The sequence below is a fragment of the Cygnus atratus genome, chromosome 1, assembly GCF_013377495.2.
Source record: "Cygnus atratus isolate AKBS03 ecotype Queensland, Australia chromosome 1, CAtr_DNAZoo_HiC_assembly, whole genome shotgun sequence".
NCBI classification, from domain to species: Eukaryota; Metazoa; Chordata; class Aves; order Anseriformes; family Anatidae; genus Cygnus; species Cygnus atratus.
Window position 1 is genome coordinate 99,587,754 of NC_066362.1, and position 20,165 is coordinate 99,607,918.

Below are 20,165 nucleotides of genomic sequence, written 5' to 3' on the forward strand. Positions count from 1 at the left end.
AGTCTGTCTCTTTCCTGCAAATTTGAAGGAGTCTGGGTAATTAAGCTTCCTACAGTTAGTGAGTCTGAGTAACTCCCTAACTGCTCCATTAATCTAGGTCGTGTCATTGGTTTGTGTATACCTGTGCACTTACTAAGGTATGCTTCTCATGAGGAAAGTGAAAATTTTTTTTTTTTTTTTTTTTTTTTTTTTTTAAGAGTTGGGGCTTTTGGCTTACTGCTAAACAGTCTCCCCCTGTGCCATAGGCTACATTCATCTCCTCATTACAGCGCTTACTATTTAGTTGTTCATTAGAAACTACAGTGCTTGCAATAATCAGTATTCTTTAAACCCCACTCTAGGTCTAACACCATTTTTGTCACTGAGGCTTGAAAACCGAGAAAGGTTTATTACTGCCTGTCTTTTTTAAGGTGAGAGCTCCTTGCCCTTTTGGGGGCGAAGGTCTCTGCTGTGCATTCCTCTACATTACTTACAACAAAGATGCAATGCTTCTTCCTTGCCCAATTTTTCACGTTTCTTAACAAACATGCCATTTGCGTCATCTGACTCCCCCTCACCCCCTGGCCTATGACCTTGTAGCTCAAAATGGCTGAGAAGATTTTCCTTATAAGTCTCCCTTAGTCTAAGATCAAAAAACAGCAAGTCTAAGCTCTATAAAAGACCCCTACTGAAATATGCAAGTATAAATTAAACACGCTTGAGCACTTTTTGAACACTGTAGCAATAAACCTACGAGCTATTTAGCATGCTTAATGTAAAGATTACCATTCAGAAACTACAGAATTCTACTTGCTAGGGGTCTTATCTTGTTCTTTAAACATCTCCTGAACTAGCAACATGTAGGAGAGACCCTAAATGCATACATTTCTCTACCAAGGCCTTGTAAAGACTTATGTCTGTTTTGGTAGTTCATTTTCACAGCCGCTAGTCTTTTGCTATCAGTTTTTCCCTTGTCAACCCTTTTAGCATCAGAGAATTCTCTTTTCCTGGTACCTGAAACTGTTCCCACAATATTTAAATCCATCTTCAGCCTTGAAGTGCAATTTAGGGGGTAAATAAATAAATAAATAAAACACCAAGACCAGCTCACTTAAAATGGCTTTGGGCACAGGAAAGAATTCTCCGTATTTCTTGTTGAAATGTTGTGCTATATCTTGGGCTAGTTCCAGGTGCAGGACTTGATCTTCTCCAACAGGAACATGTGTCGACCTTTTAATAAAAGACAGATACAGGAAATTCAGCAAAGCTCTGTGGTTCTGCTGAAATGTTACTCAAGACTGTCACAGCTCCTGCCATGACTGAGGGCCAGACTGAGCCAAACACACAGTCCCAGCTAGATATAGGTGCTGTGTGGACAAGATTCCAAACAGACTGCATCCCAGTGTGAATCTGCTTTCTGTGCTAAACTGAAGCACAACTCCAAGGGTAAAAATAACCTTTCACAAAAACACATATAGTAAAGAAACCAGTAAGAGCAAATAATTACACTCAGCTCAAAGAAAGGTTTTTGTCATATCTCCTGCTGTCTCTTTAGAGATCAAAGAGCATGTGTTAGAGTGTGTGAACAAAGCAAGAAAGATCTGCAAGGCATAAAGTCCAACCTTGCCTTGTCAAGTCTCAGGAAGACATAACTGTTGTTGAGAAGTTAGTACTATGAATTTACCAAGGGAAGGAAAGAAGAGAGCGGTTCTTCCTCATGGGTCATGATTTTATAAATATCACGTGGGACAGCATTTCTACTACCACAAGTGTTATCTTTCCTAGATTAGGGCTGTTACGATCAAAGGATCATTTGATCTTCTGTACTGAGCTCCATAGCTTGAATGAAATTCTGGAGGAAAATATAATCTGTGTCTGAGGACACGAGGAGGTGAAGAATCCATTACTTCCCCTGGTGATTCTTTCCCACAGTTAATCATACTCGATAAAAATATATATGATTCTTTTAGATGAGGCTGACTTGAAATTTTGCCAGCTTTTGATTACTCTTCCCTCCTCCAAGCAGATTTTTTTCTAACGCTTGCAGGGTATTCAGCTCTGAATCCTGGATATGTTCCAGTGTAAGGAAGTTCACTACGCATTTTCAAGTTCCCAGAAAAATTCAGTTCAACACAGTACTTCTTCCTTCCGATTCTGAATTACTGGGCAGACATCCAGGAATCAATTTGTCCACCTTTATCCACCACCAAATAGTCAGCAAAGCAACCTAAAAACAGTTACAGTAGCCAATAGGAAATCACAGTGGCCTACAACTAACAGAAAGAAAATCAGTTACCATAATCAATATACTATAAGCAGGTCAAAAGAAATGTTTCCATATGCCAAAATGGTTCCATATTCACAAAGTTTGCCACTAAACAGAAAACATATTGTTTTTATAAATGTCTCTGCATGATTCTTTGCCTTTTCCTTTGCTGCTTTTTTAATATTTCTGTCCTGTTGCTATTTTTATTCCTTTCTGTCATATATTCACCTTCTGTCCATTTTCCTTTTTCTTTGATCCTTGGTTCACCTGAATTAGTACTGTTTATCCCCTTCTCCTGTTCTTAATTCTTCTTTGTGACTGCTGCTCCCTTCCTGTGTTTCCATTTCTCCCTTATTCTTGTTCCCTATATTATGCTTTTACATTAAAACATTTCTTATTAAAGATACTATGTGAAACTTCTTCAAAGAGATATTGTTTCTCTTTCACTTCCCTGTTTTGTGCTCTGTCTGGACAACCTGCTGTTAATACACATGGTAGCAAACAAAACACAGACTTCACTAAAGAATGATGAATCACTTGATCTTATTAGAGATGGAAGAGACATACATGGTTGAAATCAATCAATCAAAGCAAGGTAATTTCTGATAACGTCTACATTTCACCCTACAGTACTGTTTGACAATCAAATGGGTCTCAATATATAGAAGATTATTTTAATGTTCAAATTCTAATTCTTCCTTTTGCTTCCTTCCCATTATTTTTAGTTAAATTTCAAATTAATTAGAAACATCATCTACTGGTCTTCCTACGTTACTGTCTTCCCCTACTAATGATTACTTAGGATTAAATTTCTCTAGATAACATTTTTCTGGTTAACTACTTGCTAGTGATTTTGTCTTTATAGTTCTGCATATAACTTCAGTATTCCAGCAAATATTCACAACTTCACTTCAAAAAATTTCAAAGTACATACACTTGAAACATAAAAATAATTAATGCACAGCGCAATACCTCTGACATTTACTTATGGAGACAGTTTAAAACATATGAAATATAACCAGTCATGACAGTGTACAGCAAGCTTGAACAGCTAGGCTCTATAGAACCAGCACTGCATGAAATAAAGCATAACTACTTGAAAAAGAAAAGTTACGTACAAATGTGTGTGAATATGTAATATCTATAATTAAAATCAATGTGCTATAATTTTCTGAGAACTGTTCTGAGGTGATTGGCTTTTTTGTTTGTTTAAAGCCATGTCTTTTGCTTTCAACCTAGGCTAGATTTCAACTGGCCACTGTAGAGGGAAAAAGCTGTAATCCATTTCCAATCTTCTGATCTAATCACACCCAGCTCCCCACCTAGTAAGTTAGCATGTTGACCTGATGAACATTCATTCATTCTAAAGCAGATGAACAGACATTGCCCATGGGCTTACATTCTGACTCTTACTTGTACAGCAAAATATCTGCTGCTTGAAGCACAGGGTAAGTCAACAAACCAACAGTTCCACCATTACTCTGGCTGGCACGCTTCATCTGTTTGGACAAGAAAAACAAAAAGAAATCACCTTTTTAGCTAACAATATCAAAGTCCATGATTTTAATTAATTAGAGCTCCAACTAATTTGTGTGTTTCAGCCACAGTGCTCATTCATCGTGTAACTCTATAGAAAAGTGTGTCATGTAAAATCTGCTCCTTGTGAATACACACATCCCATTTTATGTTCTATATGAATTTTCCTACACTGTTCTAATATTGTAGTAGGAAGAGAATACAGCCTTATGCATGCTTTCTAACCTACTAACCAAATGATTACAAACAAAAAATGGTCAGGTTGGTTATTACACTTATTATGATAACCCTTACTTTTTAAATAGCATTTTCAGCTGTAAATTTTTGAAACACTTTATAGTGTAAATATAAAAAGGCATTAACCACCTGCATTTCAATGACCAGAGATCAAGATGCAGCGATCACAGTCACCAGGAGGGTCAGTGACAACCAGGAGGAGAACCCAGAACTACAGAAGCAGGGTCCAATGTTCTCTCCATTAGCTCACATTGCCCCACACAATCTGCCCTCTGTCCTGAAGTCTTTTACCACTCCAGGATATTGATCATTGAAAACAAGATATTCCAGCCAAAGATATTCAATATGTTCTAGCAACAGCATATCTACTTTTTGTTTTTAACCATAGTTAACTACGCTAAAACTCTACAACCTAAGTGATTTCATTAAGATTAAAATATCTTTAATTTTTTCCTCGCCCTATCACACAGATTCTCTCTTCATCCCCACGTGCCTAGGTTTAGGAAACCTACTCTGCAAAACCTAGCACCTGTAACACCCATCTGTAGATTTGGAAAGTCAATCCAGTTAAAGTAGGACTTAAGAGTTTAGAACTTTAGAACCTCAGGTTTAAAAAGGTTGGCTTTAATCTATGCCACGCATTAACGCTGGTTGCTGTATTTAAGTTTTACTGTTTTTATTTAATTAAGAAGAAAAACAGGAAAAAAAGAAAACATCTGGAGGTATTTAGGACTGCTCTGAACTCTGCAAGCCAAACTGCTCTTAAGATTTTTTCCCCCTTTTTTGATACTTCTCTCTCCTGCTGTTTGGTTTTTCTGCCTACTAAATGCCAAATAAAATCCAAGGAAATTAAATGCAAGAATGCAGTTGATACAGTAATGCTGATACAGTACCAAGATTAAGATGAGCATGGAACTTGTAAAGGCAAACATTCAAGGTGCATTAACTTTATCATTCTGCACACTTTTAATATTTATAATTTCTATACTCCTCTCCCAACAAATGTTTCTTTTGCATCTTCTTCCATAAAATCTACAGAACAGCCACCTCCCTTTATGGAACTCCTTAATAAGCAAGGCTTCCACTACAAAATATTATACTTTTCTGCATTATTAAACAAACATTGAAACAAGTCCCTTTATTTATTTATTTATTTTAAAGAAAATCAGTTTAATAAAACTAATTAAACAACTCTTCCATCTGGTACAGCTTCTGCTAGTCTCTGCCAAAAATATTAGCCTGTAGTTTCTAACAGGAACACATTCACTGATAGCAACAGACATGAAAACACATTTTCCTCTTTCCACCATATGACTAGAGAATTGTTTAACCCAAAAGCAAGGATAACCAAGATACAGTTGGTACTTCACAGATAACAAGTATTTCAAGGACAAAAATTCTACTGAATTCCCACACATTTCCTTTCACCTTATTAAACAGCTCATAAATACCTTCCATTGGGGCAAGCGTAGTAAACGTGGCACATTAGTTATGCACCCAAGAATCCAGGCAAGTTCTGCATGCTCAGGAACCTGGAAGTAAAAAGTCAGAATGTATTTTATTCTTCTGCATTTATACGTACATTTCCTTGAAACCAAAATAGATAAACATATCAAAGATTAGAAAATCATTTATTTTTGTCATTTTTTTTTTCACTGAGGTCAGCAGTGACAAACTAACTTAAAGGCTGAGGCCATGTCGGAGGCCAATCCAGGAAGCCCAGTGAGAAAACCAGGGCAGCAGGTACAGCACTGAGAACAGGTACACCATGACATAGCTCAGGTGAAGACCAGGGACCACAGTCTGAGCTTAGGTGGAGACCCTGGTGCAATGGTGCATGGGTGGAGGGCCCTGGTGAGGTTTGTCAGGACTTTGAGTGCACCAACAGGCCTTAATTACACTGCCACTGTCTGAGTAACAGGGATAACAGCAGAAGTTGTGTGTTGAACTTTGAGCATAGCCTGAATAGCACATTAATTTGCCCCTCAGTTCAGCAGTCCTATCAAAACTAATACTTATCTGGAGGTGGAAGAGAAGGATCAGGCCTCCCTTTTCTGCAAGAGTGGTTTTAAACGATGAGAGAGAAAGAAGACCCTGTGTAATGTCATACAACACAGTCTTCATTTAACCTTCTGGGGAAAATGTCACATCAGTGCCATTTTAATAGTTTCAGAAACATATTAGACAGAGTGATATTCCCCTCTTCCTGCTAAGAGGAAGACTTTCTACAGACCAAGACAAGAAACACGCTGTGCAGCAACCTATGCTGGATGAATCCACATTTAGATTTTTGACATACATCCCTCAGCTTTTTCATTTTCAATATTAATTTCAGGATTAGTAAAAAAACAGGCAAGCTTTGCTGATGCATACTCTGTTCTTTAATATCTCTTTAGCCATTTTGATCTGTCGCTAGTTAGCTATAAGATAAAAAAACAAACAAACAAGGTGATCTGTATTCTGCTCCTTTGCTTACAAATTTTATTCGCTCCTTTCAATATTGGCAGGTTTGGATGTTTAAAAGCATACTAACCATCTCAAAGGTGTTCAAAGTGTTATGCTCACAATATGATACAACCTCCCAGACGGAAGGCAGTAAGAAGCATTTGTTAACAAGTAAGAACTTGCATTGTTAATGGCAATTCCTTTGTTGTCACATTTTATATTAAGTCATTTCCTAGCTAACAGTCATTAGACTGTTTTGGTTGCCAATGTTGCATAAAGGTATCTGACCTCAAGGCAAAATCCCAGTGAGACATGAAATATTTCTGGTTGATTCTCTCTCTCTCTCTTTTAATTTCCTCATGCTTATATGACTTGCTATTTTCTGTGCAAAAGACAAAGTGCATCAAGATGCACCAAATGTATCTTCTGCAAGACACAAAGAGTAAACTTAGCTGCATAGAAAATACTAAGCCCAGACTCCTATTTCATCTAGGAGGAATCACCATCTGGTTCAAAGTGGTTTCTCATTCCTTTCTTCTAGTCACGGACAGAGAGAAGATGGTGCTCTGTTGCACTTGTGTTGACAAGGACTCCCTTTAAAACTATGCAGTCATTGATCTGACTCTGTCAGACGTTGCTTCCACAGCCAAGACTGCATGTGTGTTTCATTGCATCAGTGGCTTTGACATTACATCAGTTACCAAAACACCAAGTGATCTAAACAGCATTTGTTGAGTTGATTCCACAGTTCTGGGTTCCTGCAAGCTATACTCGCTTCTAAACTTCAAAAGCAACCCTGTCCTTTCCTAAGCAAGGCTAGAAGAGTTCTGAATACTGTTAAGAAAAAGACTGAAGAAAAGGGGAGAAAATATAAAAGAATGCACAGACGGGTAGAGATTTCAGCTGGAAAAAAAAAATCGGTACTGGAGCCTAATGCGTTAACATTCATCACCCAAATTGCAGTAACTGACTGTATGTTGGTCTGTGAATCAAGAGGTACTAGGCCTAAACCACAAATCATTTGTCAGACTAAATCACAGTTTAAGCTACTGTGTTTTACTTGGCAAGAGGGGCAGGTAATTGGTGCATTGGTCGGTCACTGTGCACCAGTTGAAATGTGATTACTCAAGCTACAGTACTCTACCACTTTGATTTGTACAACTGCGAAGCTGTATACAAATACAAAGAAACTTGAAGATGTGACACGTATATGATGGCAGTAAAATAAAGGCCCAGTCACCTCTTCCTTTCTGGTGCTGATAAATAGCAATAGATCGTCTCTTGGACAAGCTCTGTTAGCCTCCTGCCTCCCCTCTCTCGCCACCACCATTCTGTTTAAAAACCTGAGTGAAGGTCTGCTAAGCAATGAAAACATAAGAACATAAGAAAAACATAAGAACATATGAAACATCATACTGGATCACAGCATAGGTACCTGTTTACCAAGCACTTGTTTCCAAGAGAGGCAAAAAGAGATGTAATTTAGAGAGCACACATGAGCCCATTTCTTCCTGCAGTACCTTTCTCCTCATACTTCACCAGCATTCACAACAGCTGTACTAGGGAAAATCAGAAGCTATTACCTCTGGCCCAGTCTCATTAGTATCCATGTTCCCCATGAATGTGTCTAATCCCTTCTTGAACCTGCTGATACTACTCGCTCCACAACCTCACACAGCAACAAGTTCCAGAGGTTCAAACCTGGTGGGTAAAATACTTTCATTTATCCCCTAAATTCTCATTACTAGTTGTAAATGCCACCTACGTCTTGTATTGCACAATTCAACAATTCCAGAAGACTTCTTTACTGAGTCGTGACTAAGTTCCATACTGTGTAAAAGGTTTACACTACTTTTAGCTAGATGCTTTACTTTGCATTTCAAGCTCTTCTACAACCAATGTGCCTACCTAATCTTGTTTTATGAGGCCATTGGGTGTTCTTTTCCCCTGCCATAGCATTTAACAACCCAAAAAGTGCTCAGCATTGCCCACAAACTTGGGCAATCCCTTTTCTTTGGGAAAGGGATTTTCTAGACTACTGTGGAGTTTCTGAGTGGTGCTTCATATTTTATATTTTTAAAAATATACCTATATATGTTTGTTTTTTAAAATACTACCTCCAAGATGGTTGTAGCTTTCATGCCTTTTTTAAAAAAAAATAAATGTATTTTTGACAATTGGACTTCACTTTCAGCTAGCTCTCTTTCTTGAAATTGAGCATTCACGTACTTTATTTCACCTGCTCTCTCCAACTACAATGCTAAACACAGCTGTAATTAGGTGGCTAGTACTGATAGGACTCCACTAAAACATCGTGATCTAGGTAGGTCCTCTGCATCAAACAAAAACAAACCAGGAATGGCATCATTTCTCATGGATTTTAAAACTAGGAAGCATCATTTATTGCATCCAAAAATGTTATCAGTATGCCTTTGATAAAGCCTTTACACAGACAGTTGAAATGTAATAATACTGCTCCCTGTCCTAAATGTGCAGCTTCTCTAATCAATAATTGGAGGACTAATTACCTAGTAAATCCTCTATTTATTGTTTCCCTGACAGTGACAACTATTTTGCATTTTGTAGCTTTCACAAACAAGCTTAAGCAGATCCGTACAGTGAATGCTGCTTTTTAGACAGCCCAAATCTCACCCTTTGCTTCTCTCAGTAAATACATTGTTTCTACCCATTTTCTGTTCTTCCCTCTTGCCCATTTTAATGCAGCTTTCCTTCCTAATCCTTTACAAGTCTGTAAAACCCATCAACATTTCTCAAAGGGTCAAGATGGTCATCTCTCTGCTATTACCAGCAACACATTTCCTCCTTCAATTTCCATTGCATTACGCATCCCCCACGACTGGCTTGCTAATCACTACTCAAAGAGTTATTTCCAGAACAAACTACTGGCATTCCTTCCTCATGGCCGAACACACTCCATTCTGCAGACAGGTTTTATTATTATTATTGTTAATTATTATTTTAAAACCACACTTTTAAAAAAGGTTACCACTTACAAGTGATAATGCACAGTTAGCTAGAAGGTACAGACATCTCTGTTTCTGCGTTTGGCTAAGTACCTTGCTTCTTCCTCTTTACAAATAGCTTCTTAATTGTTCACTTGTGCAGCCACTCAACATTACTAAACTCAGATCACAATTTACACTTGGAACATCTCTGGAGTGCTATATGCTGAAGTACAACCTCAGGGCTTCTCCCTGCAGATGTACTACTTAGCTCTTGACCCCAGCTATTCCCGACCAAGTTATTACTGCTATCCCCTGGCCACAGCCAGAGTTGATGACATGGAAAACCAATAGCTACTTTGAGTCCAAGTAATTCTAGATGGTTTTTCATGCTGAGACATACAGCTGAGGAGAACAGCAAGCTACGAGATTCAGGAACAGAGGGAAAGGCATGGATCCTGCAAGCAGATATGAAAGTAGGCAGCTTGGTAACAATGGCACTGAGCTTTCTGATGCTTACTACACAAAGTTTTGTGTCAGCAGCTGAAGAGGCTTCCTGCAAACAGAGATTCACTGTTTCATTTTGAAGATAGATTTCCTCAAGTTGCAACCTATGCCCTTCTTTATAAGGGACTTCAGACTTGCTGCACGTCTGTTATGTGGAAGCAGCTTCCCATCAGCAATGTAACCTCATTAAGATCTACATTTTAAATGGGCACAAAGTTTCAAAGATTTGTTTTTGACAGTGCAGAAGACAAATAAACAGGTCTGGAGAGATATTTTGTATATTTGTGTACTAAAAAAGTGGGGACAGAAGACAGAAAACATCCTAAACTACAAAAGAGAGAAAACATTTTTGAGGATTTTCGTCTCATCTAGACATACCAGTTAGTGCTTCTAAGAAATTCAAGAGGCCTTTTATAACAAAGTTCTCTCCACATTTGTTTTTCTACAACTAGAAATAAGATTTTATTAATGCCTAAGACTGCAAGCACTATGTTCAAGATGCTTGGTAATGCATGTTTATATTATACAGTTAGAGAGAATAATGGAGCCATGAACAAGACAAATTAGACTGCTCTTGAATCAAATGCACATAGCAACTGAAGCACCCAGTGAGAAACTTTTATGATAGAAAATTTAACATGACATCCCAAATTCCCATTCAAAGAAATAATTGTAGCATGGGTGAAATAAGTTCATGGTTACAAAGGCAGTGCCTCACTTAAAGAACATAAGTCAAGCAATATAGCAAATTGTGGGGGAGGGATGGTTAGCTATTGTTGGTAAATCCATCAGTATTTACAGCTTTCATTACCACCTTTGACCAATTTAATAACTTACCCTCATTTATATTTGGTTAAAACTTACAGAAATAAGATCTTTTTTCCCCAAAAATCTGATCAAGAATAACCCTGCCAGAGTCCAACAATTATAAACCCGGATAAAGCAGAGTCATTTGGTCCAGACAACCTTCATTTATTCAATATCAAATGAACTTCTTTTCAGAAAGATTTTTCCAGTTGAACCCACAATACTGTCTGGGTAATCAGTTTGCTGTGTCCAGAAGATTGGTGGAGAGGAATGTACAGACAGCTACATCATAGTATGAAATAAACCAGGTAAGTTACGGAAGAGGAAAAAAAAAAGAAAAAAACACTACTGAACCATAACTTTTCTTCCCGCTGAGCACTAGTTATGTCTAGCTCAGTCCTACGGGGGAGAAAACACAGGGATGAGAAAAGCAGAATAATTTGCTAAATTAGTTACATACTTCCTCTTACAACAGGAAGTTTTCAATGGACTATGGTAAACTAATGGACTTTAATGAATTTATAAGCCGTGATGCAATGGAAGCTTTTAAGGCCCTCTGAAAACTGGACAAGAAGTAGCTTGAATCTATTCAAACTCTGCTCACAAAACAAAGCAGCTGGATATTTCTGGAATATAATAGCAGTGCAACAGTTAGTGCACACATTTAAATTGTCGTATTTTGGCTTTTGGAGTTAAAGCTAAGACAAACTGGCAAATTCCCACCTCCAAGAGTTACTGCTTCAATTTGCCTGCACATTGCAAGAATACTGCAGCTGATTATACTTAAAAAATAAATCACCCCATCCAGAAGGCTGAAAACTGCAATTTTCCACCCAGAAACTGAAAGTTAAGTTGTCCAGAAACTCACAGAACTTCTCAGAGAAGTGTTAGTGCAGCATATCAACCTTTGCCTGCTGAATCAACTCTGATGGAATTCTAGTTTCTATCGGGACATTTTGCATGTGTCGATGAGGATAGGTAGGTGGACAGGAAGAACAGCCTGAGACCACATAAAAGCAACAGCAGTTTCTAAAATCGTTTTGACTGTGAAGCAGATGAGATACAAGATGGTTATGGGTAAGAACTGAAATGTGCATTGTATCTACCAGGAATCAGAGAAAATGGGTTATACCCTGTAAGCTTACCATGTGTGCAGATTGCTTACTGTCTTCTTTTCTTCCCTGTAGTGCTTTTTGGTTTTAGTAAAAAATTCTCTGTTTTATGAAAGATGACTGTTACAGCCTTTTATCAGTTATGGTACTATTTAAGAAATATATATTTTTTTTATAGTATTCTTAGGATATGTTGTATACGTCATTATTCTGTTAACTTCCATTTTATGCCTGATAGGCAAAGGCGGACACTGAAAGGGTATCCTGATATTGTTTTCTCTATGAGCAAAGACAGTTTCATACATCTTGCAGCTGTACTCCAAATGAAAATTAATAATTCTGAAATATGCACTTATTTTTGTTTTTACAGATATTGTCACTCTTCTATGACTTGTCTTCCTACCTAAGAAAATGTAATTAAAAGAACTGTAATGAAAAATCTTCACTCACTAGGAGGCCATTAGAGAATCCAACATATTCCACAGTTGTCTCTTCCTAGGTAATTTAACTAGGTGTGCTTGTTTATAACCCTTCACAGACAGCATGGTTCCAAACACTACCCTAAATCCTCGTCATCGTCTAAGTACTTTCAAGTTATCATCATTTATTCTTTCCAGTCACTATTTACCTAAGCTAGAGTTCAAATTTGTATAAGGTAACATAGGTGTGGGAGGTATTTGGAGAACAGCTATATATATAGACCAAATATTCAGACACACATTCAGTTTCTGTTTATGTATGTTATGGAAAACTGTAATTTACAAATGGTAGATTCTGAAGCATACACGTCTAATTCTCATCAAACTAGCACTTTGCATTTGTAGATAACTGAGCTATACATGTGACAATTAAGAACAGATGCCATATGACCTCAAAGTAACACGACAGAAATCAGCCTATACAAAATTCCACTTACTTTTATTTCATTTTCCTTGCAAGGCACATCAAAATTTGGGGACTCAAAGGCAACCTGTATCCTTATCACAACAGCACCTTTTGGATCTAGTGTAAATCCGAGAGCTATCTGTTCTCACCACACTATTTTCCCAGCAGTCAATTCGTGTTTAATATTATTCAGCCTTTTGTCTCTTTCTTGCATTGGAATGGATGATAAAATGTGGGAAAGCTCTGGAGGTATTTCAGATAGTTCTGGATTAGAGATTTGATCTGCATAAGCCCTGCTGTTAAATAAAAGACTACCGACAGTGAAACCCTTACAAAATGCACATGCCTTCGGAGAAACAAAGTAATCAATATTTTTCTTCACATATGGCAAACATATTCCAGAGAAGCAGCAAAAACAGCAGAAAGAAAGAATAGAAAGAGTAGCTAAAATGAAACAAACCAAAAACTTCTTCAGGGATTCTAGACCATTCTTCCCCATGTTGATCCAGAGAAAGTAAAAGGACACAGGAACATTTTCAATAGCAACTGCATGATCAATTCCCTTAGTGGGAGCTTGCCATTATCAGATTAGTTTTAAAGTACAAGAATTTCATCGTTATTACTGCTACAGGATCAGGGTGTTTCCAGTCAGTACTTGTAGCTGTTTTTAGTAATTAAACACAGAAGTTCATATTTCATAATCACGTCATTGTGTAGTGTTTACTGAAAAATGAACAGAAGTGTTAATCAGAAGTAACTGCAGTAACACTTCTGTGATCTACAGATTTTGTAATTTTCAAGATAGAACAGAAAATACAAGAATAATTGTGGCGTGCTAATCTACTGAGAACTCTGTCTTTTAAATAGCAATCTGAACCAATAAAACAGAAAGCCACTTTGTCAATCACCAAACACAAAAAACATTTCTCTATTTGCAGATGGATTTTCTTTGTTTTTCTGCTGTCCTCTGAAAATACAACCTACATTAGTATCCATCCAGTTTTGGTTAATTTGCTTTACACTTAAGTCAAATCATTGTAAACAAAAATAGTCTTTTTTAAACTATCCTTGGGGACTGCTACAGATGCTGAAAAGGAGAGGCCATCTCCTTTTCATCTCTCTTTTTTAAAAAACAAAAAACAAAAAGAAACAAAAACTAAGCAATTAGAAATCTAAAAAAAAATAAAATCAGGCAATAAGCTTTCTTAATTAGCAATAACTGCAATCCATCTTACACCTTTGTTCTGAGGAACAATCATCTTAATATTATATCATTCCTTAACTTACTATTTCTTTATCATACTAATGCAATTATCACGTTAGCAAGGTTCCTGTCTCCTTTCCTCGCATCAACAGCTACACGCAGATATTTCTTTTAATTGCTTCCAGAGAAATGTCTGGTCCTGCCAATGTAATTGTAACAGATGAAGAGTGCATCGCTGTGTATACCTGACCACCACATACAGCTTGAATAGATTTATTTTGGGGAAGTCAACAAACCACTTCAGCCTTAACCTCTACTGAAACGGTCTGGATTCACAAACTACTATCATAGTCCTTCTGCTGTTTGCAGTGTGACAACAAGCTTACAAAAACCTGCTAAAATCAGCCACTTCTGAAAGCTGTATTGATATATGTGGTAAGTACTACTAAGACAACGGTTCAAGGCATTAGACACCACTCATAGAAAGCACGTATTTAATGCTTTAGATTAAATAACACGAAAAAACATGCTATTTGGACTGATAAGGGCACCCAGAAAAGTTAAGATAAAAGCTATTAAGTATATTTAACAAAGGCCAGACAACCCATCATAACATAAAACAGAATCATCTTTGGTGTCAACTTCTGTTTGATAAAGCTGAACACTTTTCAAGTCTAGCTAGCCAAAATTTTCATTGGTTGTTGAGTGCGTTGGTTCTACAGAAGCATCACTTACAGTCCTGTCTTCCATTTTCTGAGTCTGATACTTCCTCTTTGGGGACACAAAGATTCTATCTCTGTACAATTAATTGTGAAAGATACAACATGTTTTCTCTGGCTAACTGCAATGCAAGATCCTCATTGATAATCTGGTAGGTTCAAGGGAATTCTGCATGTTGGCTTTAGCAAGACCTGCAATAGCAATAGTTCAGCTTTAAAAGTCGTAAGAATGTAAGAACAGCAATACTGGATCAGACCAAATATTCGCCTCTGACAGCAAACAGCAGAAGAGAGTTTAGGCACAGAGGAAAGCAGAGATACTCTCCTAACATGGGCTAAGTGTGGTGGCAGCAATTTCTGCAAAGGTGGCACCTCAGGTTTGCAACAGACCTCAAGAGAATTTGCAGATTATTTTGTCCAGTCCTTTTTGAACCCACCTTCTGTTTTAGAAACCTGTATTTCCTTCCCCTCTAACCATAACCTGCAAATCATCTGTATTCAACACTGAAAAGTCCTTGTCTGTGTTTCTAGTTGCTGATCTTGTAACTAATTGAATTGTTCAGTTGCTTGGAGAAAAAAAGAAAAAAAAGAAAACCAAACCAAACTGTTTTTTACTGCACTGATGGCTTGTAACTCATCTTGAGAATATTCCAGTTAATGTCAGCCTCAACCTGAATGAAGCTAAGTCAGGCTACAGCCAAATTAAAAGCCAAGCTTTTTATTCAAAAAGATGAACAGATTTGAACAAAGGTTAAATTAATTTAAGCATATCTTCATTAGAATTCTGTGGTAATCTACTTAGATTAGTTTTCTAATATAGAAGAAAAAAAGATGCAGACAGTGAATCTGTCTTCATCGTTTCAATATCCACCAAGGACACGGAGCTATGATTACCATTTGCAGTTTGACAATGACAGGAAACTGCCTGTAAAGAACCATGTTCAAAAGAAAAAAGTAATAGCTGGGTTTCATCTCTCACTGATAAAATTCAGACCTTGTGTATATCACCTTTGCAGTTCTATTGCAAGTTGGACATCTGTTTAAAGATGTCTTTACAACAGCATAAGCTATGATATATCTGCCTCTGTTGGAAATAACAGAAGTTTGCCAATTTAAAGTCAGTTACAGAAAGTTATTAGGGCAAGAAAATAAGTTATGCTTCAGGAAAATGCAGCGTGTGCTAGATCAGGCTTACACATACCAAGTAGGAAGGTAAACCCAGTATCGTTTGGCAAAATCAGGAGAAGAAGCAATCACATATGAACTACCAGATCAGGTGGGAAAAGGTGTGTATGAAAAGGAGCTTGTATTGAAAGAGGAGAAAAAGAATTCCAGAGAAGACAGAACTCACTGGTGATTTTAATGCAACTAACAAAAAACATACCATGCCAATCACCTGCAGGAGCTACCGTGCAGCTGGCAGACTGAGTACTAAATGCCAAAACCAAAGCATAGAGACATGTTTTACTTGCTCTTATGGTTGCACAGACTATATTTATTTATTTATGAATTACTATTCTGTGACCAAAATAAGATTTACTGAGCTAAATTAACAATTAATGGGTATTTCCACTGTGTTACTCATAACACACTCTATTGGTTTTACATGGCAAGGTTTTGGTTGCAAGGGGGCTGCAGGGGTGGCCTCCGTGAGAAGAGCCCAGAAGCTGCCCCATGTTAGAGAAAAGCCAGCTCCAGCTGGCTCCAAAAGGGACCCGCTGCTGGCCAGAGCTGAGCCACCGAACAATGGCGGTGCTCCTATCTCACATCTGTGAGAGCATGTTTAAGAAAGGGAAAAATTGTTGCACAGCAGAAGCTAGGAAAGAGGAGTGAGAAAATGTAGAAAGAAACAGCCCTGCAGCCCCCAAGGTCAGTGCAGCAGGAGGGCAGGACGTGCTCCAGGCACACAGCAGCAGTTCTGCTGCGGCCTGCGGAGAGGCCCCTGGTGGAGCAGGCTGGCCCCCTACAGCCCATGGGTCCCACATGGAGCAGATCTCCACGCTGCAGCCTGTGGAAGAACCTACAGTGGAGCAGGTGGAGGAGGCCTGAAGGGGCTGTGGCCCATGGAGAACCCCCACCAGAGCAGACCCCGGGCTTGAGCTGCAGCCAGGGGAGAGGAACCCACGCAGGAGAAGGTGATCTAGAGAGAGCTGCTGCCCACAGTGGATGTGTGCTGGCGCAGTCCAGTTCCTGAAGGATGGACAGCGTGGTACGGACCCATACTGAAGCAGTTCTTGAAGAAGTACAGCCTGTTGGAAGCCCATGTTGGATGAGTTCAGGAAGGACTGCATCCTGTGGTAAGGACCTCACACTGGAGCAGAGAACAAAAGTGAGGATGAAGGAGACACAGAGATGAAATGCTATGGACTGACAATAACGCTCCCTCTCCATTTTCCTGTGCCACTTGCGGGGAGGAGGTAGAAGGTGGATCGGGGGAAGGTGCTTTTAGTTCTCACTGCTCTCTACTGTTATTAATTGGCAGTAAATTAAGTGAACCTTCATCAAGCCAGGTCTGCTTTGCCCATGATGGTAACTGGTGAGAGATCTCCCTGTTCTTATCTCAGCCCACAAGTTGTTTCATCGTATTTTCTCCCCATGTCCTGTTGAGGCAGGAGAGTGAGAGAATGGCATGGTGGATACCTGGTGTCCATCACACATGCATAAGCTGCTAGCTCTGCTTGCAAAATTTATAATGTATTTATCTCTAAATGGACTTTCTGATCATGGTTTCAGCTTCTTCAGAACAGCAGTAAGAGGTGAATTTGAAATCCAACACTGCTAACATTTTCTAGGACCACGAACATGAAGAAGATACAAAAATTCAGTAATGCTATACTCCTTCATTAACAGGACTGGAAAGCCACTTAACTAGAAATGCTTCTAATATAACAGGGGCACTAACCAGCGACTGTCGGAACAGGAAGCACTTCTTGGGGTCGATCCCACAGGCAAGGATGGCAGCAGTGGTGTCCAGTATGTTTTGACGCAGGAGAGCTGGTTCCTTCGGCATGGTGAGAGAGTGCATGTCCATAATGCTGTATAACACTGAGCTGTACTCTTCCTGCAGATTCACCCAGTTCTGAATGGCTCCAAGGTAGTTACCCAGATGAGGTGTCCCAGTTGGCTGTATGCCAGAGAAAATACGATCCACGACCATATTCTGTTACAAAGCATTGGTAAAATTAACATAAGCATTTTTGCCAAATTCTTTTATATTTTAGGTTATTAATAAAGCCTTACTTATGCTTGTCTCTTCTTTCCACTTGTCAATGCATTAAAAAGCCCTACCTAGAGGTGCCTAAAAATAAGTGCAATAAGTCAGTCAACATACTCTATCTTGCTGCAGAGACTGACAATTAGCATGATCTTAAATAGCCAGATCAAATATGCAAACAAATATGGCTGTAAACAAGATCACTGAATGCTAGGTTTCAGAAACCAAGTGGTAGATTCTTTCATCTTCTTTTTGCTCTGAAACTGTATGTTTCTCTTTAGTATATTATCTTTTCTGATACCAATACTTAGGATCACAACACAGAGAAATCAAAACATTTTTATTATAAATGTATACAATATCCAAGCAGATTACCATCTCAACTCCCATGAACACTACACTCTTATTCTAGCTGCAGAGAACATTCTGAGTGTTCCTAGTCCTTGATCCAAAGGTCAGGACTATCAAAGTTCTGAAGCTATCCACCTTGGCAGCAGGAGAGTTTCTAAAGGACTCTGTAAAGAAATATTGCCATAGCTCAGGATCACACCTGGAATACCATCAACACAACAGCACCAGTGAAAAGTCAACATCTGAAGGAAGTTCAGAGAAACAGCAAAAAAAGTATTAAGAAGCTGAGTTGTGAGCAAAGATTAAAAAGCTTAAAAGATGTATAGCTTGGCTAGATGACAGTTACCATCTTGGAAAGTTTGTTTTCCTGCATCTCAGCGCTCCATCTGACCGTTTCTCAGAGCCCCAAGCTGTCAGCATATGATCAATTACCTCCCTACTTTTCCAAAGAATTCCACCATATTCAAAAAGTAATTCAGCACTGCTTTACTTGAAAACGCTTGTTACATGCCAAGTCATAAGAGCATGCAAGACTGCTCAACTTATAAACGAGGGTCTCAGCAACCTCAACAGGGAGTCCCAGTCACAGAGATGCACAATACAAACCATTAGACTCTGATGCGCAACAGGAACATCAACTTCATTATACCTCTGGCTGCATGATTTCTTTCCTGCTAAGTTTTACAAGCAACATTTATAAAAAGTTATAAATTATTTATTTACTGATACAACGTTACCATTCCTGTGAATCTGTTATAAATGTAGGAGGGGTGGGAGGAGAAAAAAAAAGTCACACAACTATGAAACCACGCAAAATGGCAGCAAGAGTCAAAGACAAGTACCAGTAATTTTAACTATTAAAAATAGGACTTCAAATTGACTGCATTCCCTTTATTCTCTTCAACTCAGACTCAAGAAAAATGATTGAGAAAGTATTTCCAAGCAGAGGTTTTTTTTTTGAAGAAAAAAAAAATAAAAAAATCATCATCTGTAGTTCAGAAACGCCTAGCCCATTTACTTTAAAATTCGCTTAAAAATTCTTGCTTTCAAAGCAAGCTAATTTTTCAGGTCAAGATAGTTTTCTTATCCAATGCATTAGCATTTGTGCCGACAGGTAAGAGCAAGTTTGGGCTAGCAGCCACACTAATTTCTCTCCTAAGTGCCTACACACTTAAGTCCATGCAGTAACCCTCCCCCTCCACCCCAAATATCTGCTTGATTTCACGGTATATTCCTGAGTCAGTTTCTAAATGCTCTTGGGGAACCTCCAGCACAGTAGCTGGAATGTAACTATTGCTGTGAAAAGCACACCATTTCCTCCAACAGTAATTCTAACTCCCAGTTCTCGTTCTCCAGTCCTTGACCACCCATAACCTCCTTCTCCATTACAAAAAAATGTGATCATGCTATACAATTCCTTGCTTGCCATGTGACCCCCTGTTTTCCTAGGAACCTACATCAGAGCATTTATTGCCACCTGCAGAACCCCTGAATTCCTGCTAAGCTACTACCTGGCCCAAGGACTGCAGCCAACTTGCTGTTAACTGAGCAAGTCCAGGTGCTCACCTAGAGAAGGAGGCATAAAGAATCCCAACATATATAAATAAAATGAAGTTTTGTAGACACTTGAACTGAAAATTCACTAGGGTTCAGAGCTGTGCTGTTATTATTAAGGACATAGAGCAGTGGCGAAGCAATGCAAAAGTTATTTAGCAGGCATAACATTTGTCTTTTGCTTCCAGTATTGCTCAGGAAAGGAAACAAGACTATAAATAGATGATCACTAAGATGGCGTTCTGTACCCAGGGATCCCAGAACAGCTGGCTGTTTCTCAGAGCACATTTCCTCTTCTCATCTCTCTGTCTCCCTTCACTCACTTCAAATCCTGATGCTCCTTCCCACCTTCATGTCTTTCCACAGCGCTGATTGTTTCCAGCGCC

At 38.6% G+C, this 20,165-nt stretch overlaps 1 protein-coding gene across 7 annotated transcripts in view; it reads right to left on the minus strand.

Annotated features, from left to right (window-relative positions):
* The window catches only part of WARS2 (tryptophanyl tRNA synthetase 2, mitochondrial), a 117,264-nt gene that overhangs the window by 12,639 nt on the left and 84,460 nt on the right, over positions 1 to 20,165 (minus strand). For all 7 annotated transcript variants that reach the window (XR_007707684.1, XM_035569592.2, XM_035569593.2 and 4 more), the window contains 4 exons: positions 17,563 to 17,820; positions 5,470 to 5,550; positions 3,659 to 3,744; positions 1,091 to 1,209 (listed from right to left, as the gene is read on the minus strand). Coding sequence is in view for 6 of the 7 variants with exons in the window: in XM_035569592.2 (XP_035425485.1) it covers positions 1,091 to 1,209; positions 3,659 to 3,744; positions 5,470 to 5,550; positions 17,563 to 17,820 (544 nt within the window). In the remaining variant the exon portion in view is untranslated. The remainder of the gene's footprint in view (positions 1 to 1,090; positions 1,210 to 3,658; positions 3,745 to 5,469; positions 5,551 to 17,562; positions 17,821 to 20,165) is intronic.